The 13,907-nt window shown below is 31.1% G+C and overlaps 1 protein-coding gene across 1 annotated transcript in view; it reads left to right on the top strand.

Annotated features, from left to right (window-relative positions):
* The first annotated feature begins 372 nt into the window (after positions 1-372).
* LOC129217029 (AN1-type zinc finger protein 4-like) overlaps positions 373-13,907 on the top strand; it is a 29,956-nt gene continuing 16,421 nt past the window's right edge. Inside the window, exons 1-4 of the mRNA XM_054851262.1 lie at positions 373-561; positions 7,616-7,738; positions 8,219-8,362; positions 12,583-12,634. Of these exons, the coding sequence (XP_054707237.1) occupies positions 7,621-7,738; positions 8,219-8,362; positions 12,583-12,634 (314 nt within the window). The 5' untranslated portion in view covers positions 373-561; positions 7,616-7,620. The remainder of the gene's footprint in view (positions 562-7,615; positions 7,739-8,218; positions 8,363-12,582; positions 12,635-13,907) is intronic.

Genomic DNA, 13,907 nt, shown 5'->3' with positions numbered 1-13,907 from the left:
CCGCGGTGTAACCACGAGCGTTCGGAAACACAGCTGTTCTACCAGGCTTCCTACGGAAATTCCAAATACGTCATAACCACACCGGTCTAACCACGCGGTGTAACCGGTGGATCGTTTCCGAACGCAGCCTTAAAGTTTTCGTAAGCTTCTTTTACGCATAGTAATCAGCGCAGCTTCCCTATATAAAACGTACAGGGACGTTAGGGACTCTCAGGGACGATAATTGCAATGTGCTTTTCCTCCTTCCCTAAAATAAAAGTTAATATCGTAATCTCAGATATTTGTTAATCGTAATCAAAGTTTCATCGCTTAAAACGGTTGCCATTGGTTACGATATTCACTCTTTCTAAAACGTTAGGACAATATTTTGATTATTGGGTACTCTGGACGTCAACTCCTAGGTTTTCACCTCGCCATTCATTTTCAGTTCTTAAAAGAAGGCGCACCGAACATATTACATTGCTCAAAAGCTGTACGCTATACCTCTAGAGCTTTCCCCACTCTTCTTGGATTTAAAGGACAAGCAAATAATGCAATATCAATAATGGAAGTTATTATGCGGTATTTATCTTTTCTTATAAAGTAGTTTTTCCTAATTGTGAAACAAGAAAAAAAAAGCTGTACTAAGCAATATTATTTTCAATATGGGTTTGGATTATTTGCAAGAATACATCATTTATCAGCTCATTTGTGTTCTGTTACTAAAGATTTAAATTTAAGTGTGGTTTCTGGAGGTTAATTGGTTTTTAAGTTGTAATGCACATACTCAAAAAAACAAAACGTGTCACAAAAATCTCTTATCGTGCGATTGATTGGAAAATTTAATTTATTTGTAAGCATGTGATTACTTTTCCAGTAAAATTTGTGTTCAGGTAAGTGTTCTACTATCCTCTTCAAGGTTTACATTGTACTTTTGAAAAATAATTGGTTTTCATACTGTTTATAGTAAGCCTAATTAAATTTTAATTTTTTTCTGTAAATCTGGTTGAAATTTATTATACTATACTTTAAACTTAATTTTTGTTCCAGACCAATTTAAAATAGAAAATGTTTATCTGTTTTGAATCTCTTGTGAAATGTACATTTTCATTTAAAATCTTAAATTTATGTACATCGAAAGTATATTAAGTTCTTAATAACAAAAAAAAAATAGATCATTCCAAAAGTAAATGAACATAGTCGAATTCACTTATATCGAGCACAAAGGGATTACAATATTTGCTCATTACAACCGAGAGGAAATTGGAAAGGTAAAAAAAATGTCCCTGCTCAATCAAATGCCCTGCTTAATTTAATAATATTACTTGGAACCGACAGCATTCGTTTAAGGGTGCTCTTCACTGAGAGTCTGAAAGCTTCGGATCCAATGCTAACCTACGGGGAAAGTTAAAGGTTATTTTACAATATTCCTTTGAAGTTTTCGGGTCAATATTTTTTCTGAGTATTTTTCAAGCCTATGTCTGTGTATATTAGTTTTTACTTTTTTGATACGTCCATTCTTCGATTTTTTAAAATTCGAGAAAAAATGAATTTCTTCGAAAACGAGGTACTGTTGGACCTTTCGCTCTGTAAAAAAGCTGCAAATCGTGCTATCGAAATTTTAAGAACGCCCCAACACGCAAAATATTTCCAGCTCTCTTTTGAGACTAAGTTTGAAATGATGCGACCATTTCTAAAAAAATATCGGAGTTCCAACCATCTGAAATATTTTCGAAAAAGCTCAATTTCTCTACTAAGCCACGCCCTTCACTGGTCCCTCCTTTCTTGAGGGGAAAAACCGGGTGAGGTGTATAAGATTTACGATCATTAGCGCAAACGACCGTTTCCATTTACTACTCCCCTCTTTTCCGGAGGCATTTTTCAATGAAGGAATGAATGAGTGCTTTTGAAAGTGAATCCACATGCTTGGAAACATCTTCACGATTTGATTTGTGTTTAGAAAGGATATAGTTTTTAAAGAGTGCTTCTGAGATAATTCTTGTGAATTCTTGTGCTAAATGACCTCCTGAATCCAAATATGACCACCTTTTCCCATTCACACGTCCCGCTTTTTTGGAAATGTCGCCCGCAATTTTTTTCAGTTTTTGAGTTTCATAGCCATTATTTTTATTTGGAGGGGAAGTTATCGTTATATTATACATTAATACTTTTCTGAGGGGCTAGAGAGGTGCTACGTTTGTACGCAAGAACATATGAAGGAAATTGGTTAACTCATGGGGGGTATTACCACTTATTATATTTTTAAAATCATCAAAATCCATCCTTTTTTCTAGGGGTTTGTTTTACAATTTTTTCCCTTATTTTTTGGCATGAAACCAGAGTATAGGACTCACACCTATAAACCCTATATCCGAAAAAAAAAATTTCACGTTGTAAATTTAAAAAAAGGAAGTATCGCATTTTGCGTAAAGTTGCATCGCAGACCTTCAGTGAAGAACCTTTTCGTGTTATTCAAATTCATTCACGGATATAATTAAGATTAAAATTATCTTAAGTATGCTTATAATATAGCATTAATGAATATTTCTATTTCTGGGGATGCACTACCCCCATTACTTTTCACAACATCAAGAAGGCATAAACAATGGAGCTGGTGCATCCAAAGAAAGATAAATATGTATATTAATGCTACTTTATAAGCAAATTTAAGGATGCTTTTCACTGAGAGTCTGAAAGCCTACGGATCCAATGTTAACCTGCGGGGAAAGTTGGATGAAGATTTTACAAATTCCTTTGAAGTTTTCATGTAAATTTTTTTCCGAGTATTTTTCAAGCCTCTATCTGTGTCGTGTACTTTTTCCTTTTTTGAAATATCCATTCTTTGATTGTTTAAAATTCGAGAAAAAATGAATTTCGTTGAAAGAGGTGGTAGGTACTGTTTGATATTTTGCTCCATAAAAAATCTGGCAAAATATTTCCAGCACTCTTTTGAGACTTTGTTCGAAATAAAGCGACCATTTCTTAAAAAAAAAAAAAAAAAAAACCCGAGTCCAAAACCGTATTCTAGATACTTACTAGATATTTGGATTCTATTTTTGTCTATATTATACTATGTTACTACAAATGTAAACGCATAAAATGCTTTCCACAGCTCAACAAACATTTTTGAAAATAATTTCTCGAGCCAAACTCGTAAAAAATTCTTTACAAGGTATGTACACATTGATCATGTAATTCATAATACAGTGAAATCCAGTAACAATGAACTTCAAAATCGGGACTGAAAACTTATTTGGTTGAAACGGGTACTTCGTTATACTGATATACGTTGTAACAGGATTTCACTGAATTTTTCTTTTGAAGACTTTCTAAGGAGAAAAATGATACATACCTGCATTTCTTTAAAGCATGAATGAGTATAAAAAAATTGTTTTAAAGCAGGGTTGGGTTCCCAGGGTCGTGACCCCAAATGGGGTCGTGTAGCGTTTCTTCTTCGGTCGAAACATTATTCCTACCACAGTATAGTTGGGGGTGGATCGAATCTAACATAGCAGTTTTGTAATGTAGGATCTAACGTAGCTTTCACAATGTTGCCAGGTTAGGTCCACACCTTGCGATACTTTACTGACATGTAGGCTACGTGATCACAGGTCCTTTACTTAGTCAAAAAAGGGTCGCAACGTGCAAAAGATTGGGAACCACTGGTTTAAATTTACAGATAATTAGAGAACTGATGGGGGAAGGGGGAGAACACTGACCATTTTGTTTTTAACTGGATGAATACACCATGTTCTAAGAATCTTTCGGTAGTCGTGTTACACTGAAATTTTCATAAGCTCAGACAAATAATTTGTCTGACGTCTAAAACATTTCCCCGAAACCTAAGGTTTTTCAATTTTAGCCGATCTTTATCAATATATATTTGTGTGTATGCACTGTGCAGTCGCGTCTGTTCATAGTGAAGTCTAAGGAACCGAATAACAATTTCGTATATAGCCTCAATTTCGCTATAAAAAGGTAAACAACAAGAAGGGAACTGAACCATAAATACGATATATACGGCTTGAATATTAGTACGAAAAACCAAATTTCTAGTTGAATTTTAATTCAAAGTGTCAAAGGTCAAAGTTTTTTAATATCCTGGATAAAAAAACAAATACATAGCCACAAGTTTTCAATCAAGCAATGCATTTTCTACACTTATAATTTACATCTTTTACTTGTGCTTTTAAGACGTTGTTTTTGACTTTTATCTATTTCTTGCACAAAGCTCATGCTTTTTGAAGTGCATATTTTATTTACAATTTACACATTTAAAAATTGAAGCTATTTTGGAACACCCGATTTAAAATGGTGTTAAAGCTTCATTGAAACATTATCATTATTTAATATTATTCATAAATGGGGGGAAAAAATTCAAAAAAAAAAAAAAATTTAATACCAAACAGAAAAGAAAGAAACATTTAGCATCCAGCCCATAGCTTTCATTTGAATTTTGACGTCTTGAATTTAAATTATGTTTTTCACAATCACGAATTGTGGTAGAACCCTACTCGTTGGGTTTCTTATTCCTACAAATGGTTCCTATCAGAATTATATTTGTAAAAGTCATGATTTGAATACAAGACGTCTACATTCAAATGAATTCCTAGGGCTGGATGCTGGACGTTGTTGACTGAATGCTGTTTTTGTCTGAAAAGTATTGTGTAAAATCGAGAGGGTCGGGAATAAGTAAAATTGATGGCGGGGACATGAACTTCACCGCCCAGGAGGAGGGACATGCTCGCGAAGACACGTGGAACAGACGAGTTTGCATTAAAAGAATAGAAAATTAAAGTCGAAAGAACATCAACTACGGACAAGTGAAAACAATAACCAACTGTGGTCGCTCAAAAAAAGAATATATTTGGTCTTGGTCAAGCAATAAGGTATTCGAGGGCGAATGATTGGTATTAGTCTCACGCAACTTTGCGCACATCTCTCAACTTTTGTTGATTTTAAATGTTAACATTTATTGACATAGAAATTACACTATTTTAATGTAAAAACGTGCAAATTAAATTACACTTGTTTCGGGGTTATTAAGAACATCTTTATCAATAGAGATAGATACATGTGTTTCTGCCTTTTACATCATTCAAAAAGTTTTTATTGGGCCTGACAGATTTCTCTTCCACGTTCTGGAGTTATTTGAGTTACCCTAATTTTGCTAACAGTTTAAAATTTCTCCGGGAAGTCGAGAAGAGATCAAAAAAAAAAAGAAAAAAAAAGAAAAATTAGAAAAATTAGAGCAATAAATGTTAGTACACTCAACAATTTATAAATTATGCTTCATGAATACTTTTATACAAAAAGAGAAAAATTAAATTGAAATATTTTTAAAATTTAAAGGATAGTATACTAATGTGTGTGATTTGCAAATGTGGAATTATATTTTCAATTCTGATATTTTTTTCTGAATATAAATTACGTATGTAAGACATTGTTCACATTCTTACAAGCAAACAATTGACGTAAATAGGGAATATTCCACGTAATTGTTACGATTGTTTGATTGATTGCAATAGTTTGCATCAATGAAAGCTTGATTGAGTGCAGCTATCAAGTTTAGGACTTCGTTTGCACGAAGCTGTCAACATTGTGTGGTAATAAAGAGGTTTCATTTAATTTCGAAATGCGAGCATGAATGAATTTTCTGAAAATTATGCTTTTAGCCGTTGCTTTTCTCACCATAGTATCCGCAGAAAGGAAAGCATTTCTGATTATGTTTATTGTTATTATTACTATTTTGAATCGCAGAAAGCAATGCATAACTAATGTAACCAAAAATTGAAAACCGTTAGGAAAAAAAAAGACCTGAGAAGAAAAAAAAAATCAAAAGTTTTAAAAAGTTATTCTATTCCTCCTAACATTTTGCATTTGAATAAGTCGAAGTACATTGTTCCAAGTGTACTGCAAGTAAACTGCAGCTTGTATTTTTAATTTAAGTACATTATTGCAAGTAATTCCCTGTTGCTCGTGTAATTCCACCCACGAAATGTATTTTCAAATGTTCTCAAACATCATATAACTGCTGCTTCGAAAATACACTTCAATAAAAGACTTACCAACTACTTATTATTATAGCCTGTTGCACTTTTCGTCTAATGCGTAAAATATTATTATTATTATTATTATTATTATTATTATTTTTGAAAAAGAATTTCAATTTTAAGAAGTATATTAATCATTTAGTCTTGTGTATGCTGCTCTAGTCACCATGCTGATTATCTATGTTTTTGCGGGATGATTTGTTTACTGATAGTAAACAAATGCAGCCCTGCGCATGATGAATCACCAGAAAAATATAAATAAATATCTAAAACAGTAATTGATTAATTAACAAAAATGTCAGTTCAGCGTTGCATATCCTCCATCGAATTGCAGAAGTATTCCTTTTTCGACCATATATATATATACATATATACTAAAAATAGCGGGATCCCCCCCCCCCCCTCTTTGAAATGTAACCATATCCTAATATGAAATTGTTTTCTGATTACGACATTTCTGCCGTTCTCACAATAATTAAAAATAAAATCAGCATCGTTCCACCTCTTGACTGTAAATATCCGATAACCGATATGTAATCTTCCCTCCTCACCCCTCACCCTTTTTTTCCGGGACTACACCACAGGTTTACACTAAGCTTATACCTCTTGTTATATATATATATATATATATATATATATATATATATAATCATATCCTAACGCAAAAAATTGCATTCTTTAATTAAACATCAGACAAGAAACTAATTAGCTTTATGAACGAAATAAGATTCGGACGTGGCAATTGAAAACATCGTTTAAAAAAAAAAATAAGACAATCGTTTTTCCTGTTCAATTTATGATAAATTTTCTTTTCATTCATAAATTTTTCATGAATATAAAATCTGGGAACGCATATCCAAAAAAAAAAAAACTTTGTTTCAAAAATTACGGCAGACCCTTTGGTACTGACTTTATTTTCTGTTCTGTTCAACCTTCGCATCGGTACTGTTCAAGTGGGGTTTCGGCCGCCAGCTAATTTCCTTGATTGCTCTTCACGACGGGGGTCATTTAGGGGTTTCTTTCCCTCCAGAACAATGACAGCTGTGACAGGTCACGTGTTCCTGCCTTACATCGATTACCGTCCACTCCATTGGCTGTTGAAGTGTCAATCACTTGATTCAGGTTCACGCCCATCGTTCAAGGAAGAAAGTCATTTACACCCTAACTTCAAAGTTTTCCCTCACTGAAGAGCAGCCTTAAGCGGGGCCAACAGTATATGTACTTAGAAGTAGATCATTAGTCTGAAAGTATCCTATAAATTTTTTTTTTAAATTAAAATAAAGTAATGAAAACTTTGTTACGATACATCCTATGTGGCGGGGGGGGGGGAGGTGCTATTCACAATTTTTAGTGCCCTCCTCTGAAAGATTTTTCTGCATCTGCCCCTGCTTATATGAAAAGGATATTAGAGTTTCTCAATCTTCATTTTTTACTTATTTCTAAACTATTTAAATGAGATTTCCTAAAATATCATTTAATGTTTTTGATTAGCCATGAATATGAACTTAAAATGACTTTATTTATTTTTCAGTTTGCTATATTTAAATAGTTTGATTTTTAACTGCATCTTGTTAAATTTTCAGTTACCATGGCTGAAAACCGAATGGAACTATTTATTGAAACACTGACAGGGACTGCATTTGAACTTAGTTGCTCACCATTAGAAACAATAGTATCTATAAAAGCCAAAATACAGTATTCAGAAGGTAATTTATTTTAAATTAAATGTTTTTTAATAGTAGCATTTTTCCATTAAATTTTCTCCTTTAGTAACCGAATTTGCTGCTCGAGTTTTTCTCTTCAGCAATAAGATACGAGTTATTCATATTTTGAAAACGTTTTACATGCTATATATGGAATCTGTATGTACTGCAATACAGAGGATTTAAGCATATCGATGATCAGTGAATACTTGGTCCAAAATGTACGAATAATATATTGTATAAAAAGAAACAACATTTTTCAACTGAGCAATAAACATTATGTCCATAGAATAAAACCTGCTGCCTTGCATCAAAATGTTTACAATTCAAGAACCCCACACTGTCCAGATTATTTAGAATTTTATTATTGTGTTTACTTGCTGAAGAAAAAAATAATTTGAATTATATATTGCATAGGAGGTCAACCTTTAATTTTTTTAAAAATCCTTTGTTACTGTAATTATCTTTTCAAATTATTTTTAGGCATTCCAGTTTCACAGCAACATTTAATATGGAAATCTCAAGAGCTTAATGATGATCTTTGTCTTCAGGATTATTGTATTAAAGATGGGGCTACATTAAAACTTGTGCTTGGTATGAGAGGTGGCCCCATCAATACAAGACAAGGTGTGTATTGTAAAATACTTCATCTCATAAAATTGTTAAATGATAAGGTTTTTCAGTTTATTGTTATCATTTTGTATTTACACCAGTGTTAGAAGCAAGAATTTAAATCTTGGCATCATTATGGCCCTAGTATAAGTTTTTAGACGTGAAAACGAGCAACCTAGGTGCCATTTTCAGTATATGGTTCACTCTCTTTCCGGGATAAATAATGGTCACCAACTTTTTACTGTTAAAAAATGTTATTGCAAAAAAGCTAAATTATGCTAAGTCATCCTTATACATTCAATTTTCCTATACCAAGGTCAAAAACAATGCAACAGTGAAGTAAATAAGAGATAAAAACGAGTTTTCACACTTCTATAAAAACATCTTCAAAATAGATTGCCTCGGAAAATCACGATTTTTTTTCAAGATTTTTGTGGTTGAAATACTGTTGAAGAAATAATTTAGTTGGTGCTGTTTTTTAATAGTAAATGGGTGTAAGCTTTTCATACCTACATACATTTTTTTTTCTTTTTAAAAAAAGTTAGCCTAAGAGTATGCTGATTTATACCCCAGTTTAGTGGGCTAATTCTGGGTCAGTATAGTTTCTGATATTTTATATGTTTTTCTTAATTATTTCTATGTAAATAACATAAGTATTAACATCAACTTATCCTTTTCTGTGCCAAACTTTTTCTTTCAAAGAAATTTTAATGCTCAAAGTACAACATTAGATATTTTATCATCTTCAATTGCTGCTTAAGTATCATGCCCTTTTGGCTAGCAGATCAATTTCAGCTTTGAAGATAAACAATGTCAGCATGCAATTATGGCACACATCACCAACCAAAATAAGCAGCAAATTAATACAAATCATTTAAGTACCAAATAAGGGGCTAAATTCAATAGTAATAAAAATCAAACTCGCTTTTCTACCTTGTGACTGCAAAAGAAATTGAACTCACAAATGTAGTCAAAGAGAAAAACCCTGCTTGCAAAAAAAAGAAAAAAGTACCTCAACAAGCTGATATAGACAGCACCTAAATGCAAAATGAGCTTATTTTGGAATTGTTTAAGACAACGACAAAAAGAGGGAAGAATTTGCAATAACACAATTGCAAAAACAATCCTGTTTTAAAACTTAAAAATGGTGCTATAACCGAATTCATTCTGTACTTGAAAATCAGATATACTTTGTTGTGTATGATGATAGCGACATATTCTACAATGGGAAAGTAACTTAAATTTTGGAAAAAAAGAGAAAGCAGGAATGCATTTTCTGGAACAAGGTGTCGGAAAATTTAGTTTGTTCAAGCGAGACATTTCTAGAAGTAATTTGAAATAAGTGTAATTTTTTTCAGTCTAGTTAATTAAAATTGAAAAGTCCTTGCAGTTGATAGAAACATGAATGATGAAGGTAGCATACAAATATTTAAGAAATTTCTTCACCGAATTGTGGGCTTAGAGCAAAGTGCAATAACCAGTTGTAGTCTACTAGTAAGAGTAACATCAAATTATTTCAATTATAATGTGTCATTTCTTAAACATAAAACTTTTTGCCATTAAAAAATCTCTTAGTGGGCTAAGAAATGATAATTTAGAATAGTTAATTACTTTTTGACATGGATTACTTTAAAAAAGGGGAGTGACCCATATTTACCCCATGTGTGACCCATAATTGCCCCGATCCAGAGTAATTAATGGTCATTCATTTAATTTAAATAAAATAAATAATAATGTAATTTTAGATAAAGATATTATTTCAATAATTTCTAAATTGTGTACGCTTACTCCATGCCAAATTACATCATTTTACCTTTTATACTTAAGAAAATATTAAGATGTTATGGTATTTTGTCCTATAATTCCCCCGTCTGACCCTATTCAAATGCATAAAAAATAGTCTAAACACATTGCAATATGCTCTGCTGTATGTTACATGCTGCCAATAACATATTTGTAAAAAATATAAAATAAAATGATTTCTTTAAAGTTAAATTTGATTGTGTATAAAAATTACATTTACAAACTTATCCTTGAGGCTACTCATGGATCTTAATAATGATGAGTCAGAAAGGGAAGCCTCAAAGTAAACCGAAACTTTAGGGGTCAAATTTGGCACCACCTGGGGTTCGAAGTCAAGGCGTCAAATCAAAATTTTGAGTTGGGAAAAGTTGGAGAGTAAAATTGTTATCAACATATACAGAAGCAGCATAAACCACTTATTAAACAATGAATTCCTTCAACCTAAAATAAGGTTATTGCCAACATATGTAATTTTTGGTTGCACAAATGTGGTCAAAATTTTGGAATTCAAACAGATTTACTTATGTTTATACAATACAATTGAGCCCATTTTTCAATAGTTTCTACTTTTTGTAAATTTTATCAGAATAGATATTAGTTCTATATTAAATCGCTACAGAAAAGTAACAGTCATTCATATTTTTCTGATCGAATTGAGAAACCTAAAATTTCAGAAATTATTGCTTTAAAAAGACATTTTTCACTCATTTTTGTAGGAATCAACAAAATTAACTTCTTGAAAAGTCTCATAGTATATTGTGTATGTAGGATTTTATCAAGAAAAATGTTTTAAATTAAGTAGTAAATGCAGTTAGGTTATTTTAATATACATTATCAAAAAATGTATATTTTGTTTATAGTTAATCTAATCAGCCGTAATTCTATTGCCCTTTGTCTTTCATAAAATGAGGGTCCTGCAAAAAAAAAAAAAAAAAAAAAAAAAACATGCTGGACCTTGCAAAAGCTATGGTTACTACTGCATGTTATAATAAATGTTGTCTGTAATTACAAATTTTTTAATGTTTCATTTTCAGTGTAGAAAATACAGTTGACTCTCTGTTTAATGACTTTCAAGGGACCACAAAAAATCTTCCTTAAGTAGAATGCGTCCTTAAATAGAATGCTTCTAAAACTACAGTGGAGAATCTGGGACCGTGAAAAGTCATCTTTCAATAGAGAAAGTCATTAAATAGAGCCAACTGTATTATGAATTAAATGTGTACTTTGATTCTTCTTTATCTGATCAAAGTATTTTTCTATGAAATCTCACCTGATAAATCATAATGGGCTAATAGCCTGGAAAATGTAGCTCTTTTTTGTAACCGAAAGGTTATAAATTTGGATTTAATTCTTTCTCATTTTTTAGTTCCTGTAAAAAATGTTATTGGTTTTAATCCATGTAAAAATATTTCTGGCAAAAAATGTTTCTTATTTATCTTGCCAAATGATACTTATGTTCTTTCTTACAATCTTAGAAGGCTCTTACAGAACATTAACTTTTTTCCCTAAATTGAAATGCCCTGTGAATTCTTGGTACATGATATTGGTCATTGTGAGGAGTGTAGCTTGGTTTTTTTTCTGTAATTCATCACTTTATAGTAATTTATAAATTCACCTTTTAAGACCTTTCATAGATTGTTTGTAGGTGGTAGCATGAACCTTTTATTTAAGCAACATTAATTTAATATTTTACTTGTGAAATACAAATGTCAACTGGTTTATGTTATTATTGTTATTTTTCTTTATAAGTGAGGAAATGTTAGAAAGCTAAAGAAAATTAAAAGCTATGGTGATTCGGGCTTAATTTTAATATGGGGCCTCATGCAAGCTCAACTCTTTACTTTTTTTTTTTCAATTTTACTTGAATGTCTACATTATTAAGCAAAATTCAAGCTTTTTACATTTGAAAATAAGCTCTGAATACTGTAAAACATCTCACACTTTTTTGCTAAAAATGAAACCCTGTTTACAATTAATATGCTCTGAAATATACTCTAAGAACAGTTCCAATTAATTATAGAAAAAAAAGCATAATTATCTTACCATTATTTTGAATTTAGTTGTTAAAATATCTAATAATATTGAGTAAATTAATAATTTGTTTTTTTTTTTTTCTTTTTTTTTTTTTTTTCTTTTTATACTTTATTTTTCACTTTCTTGTTTCCACCAATTTTGATCATACTATAGGTTACTGTTACTGAGCCAAGCAGACCAGGGCTTAACCTCAAAGATTAATCAATTGCATGGCCAAATATCTGTGCTCAGCATTAATATAAGTTAAACATTCATTAAAAGCCCCCCCCCCCTTTTTTTTGAGGCTTACTTGTCTGTGATATGTTTTTTACTTTTTGCCTTATTATCTTATTATTACAAAATACTATAATCATTATTTTACATGTTATTTTTATTTTATAAAATGTGTAATTATTTAGTTTCAGAGTCTAAAAAACTCAAAGACCTGGCAGATTATGTTGAGAGAAGGAGGTAATATATTCTGCATTTTCACCATTAATTTTTAGGTGTACAGCACATATTTCTTATGTAGCTTCCCTGATAGGGTAGTTCAACCAGTGAATAATCTTTCTATATATTTTTTGATAAGGTTTAAAAGTTTTTCCTCAGATAAATGGCATGTTCACTTCCTTCTGTACGATTCCAAAAAGGAAATAACTGTGAAAGCTTTGTTTCTCCATTGGATTGAGGGGTTCATCATTCGGGTTGCTGCGCCATTTTTCCTTTTACCCCCCCCCCCCCCGTACTCTATACACTACAAAAAATAAATAAATAAACTGAAGCACAATCATAAAAGTCCTCCCAGTTTTATAAAAACCTATACCCGTCACTGAAAATGTTTTTAGCGTCATGTACCAAATTCTACATATTTTAACTTTATTTTTGAATTTTTGAAAATGAAATTGTGCTTAAGTTTTATTTACCACTGACCAGACTGCTATTACTGATATTCTTTTAACTCTTAGCTATACTGCCGTGCTGAGCACTAAAGTCGTATCTAAGCTCAAAAAAAATGTATTTCTTTTTCAAGTTTTATGTCTTCATACACTTGATTCAGATGCCTTTTTTTTCAGAGTTTTTCTTCAAATATTTCCCCTTCACCGACGATCATAAAATATTGCAATTAGGTAAATTAGGTCACAAAAAACTACTTGTGACAATAACTCAATTTTGATTTAAAAAAAAAGTGCAGATATGACTTCTGTGCTTTCTTTGCCTAGTTTTTTTCAAACTAGCCATTTTGAAAAGAAATGCCTAGTTTGAATTTGTTTTCAAAATAATGTACTCTTTTTCAAGTTATGTCTAGAGTAAACTACACATTACATGCTACAATTTTCATCTTCTCATTTCTTTATTACTATAAAATTGTCTTTATAGCTATTAATTCTCTTCTAAATAGTGTTCTTTTCCATATTGTGAATTTTTTATTCAAACATTAAAGTATTATTATTATTTTTTAAACATTTGTTTTTTCTAGGATATTTTGTATAATAATCTTTTGTTTCATTTAAATTATAAAGTTTTAGTAAACTGTTAGAGATAACTTTTACGGGTTCAGAATAATTAATATTACCCGAATAATTAAGAAATTAATTTTATTCTTACATAAGTTTATCACAAATGATATAGACATTTTTACATTTAAAACTTTTATAATTCAATAAAAAGTCATTTTCTTCTGGAAAATATTTTTGATTTTGCGTATGGTGTGTAATCATTTTTATTAATTTTATACCATTTTAAA

The sequence above is a fragment of the Uloborus diversus genome, chromosome 2 (assembly GCF_026930045.1).
Source record: "Uloborus diversus isolate 005 chromosome 2, Udiv.v.3.1, whole genome shotgun sequence".
NCBI classification, from domain to species: Eukaryota; Metazoa; Arthropoda; class Arachnida; order Araneae; family Uloboridae; genus Uloborus; species Uloborus diversus.
This window is presented reverse-complemented; position numbering and strand designations above follow the sequence as displayed.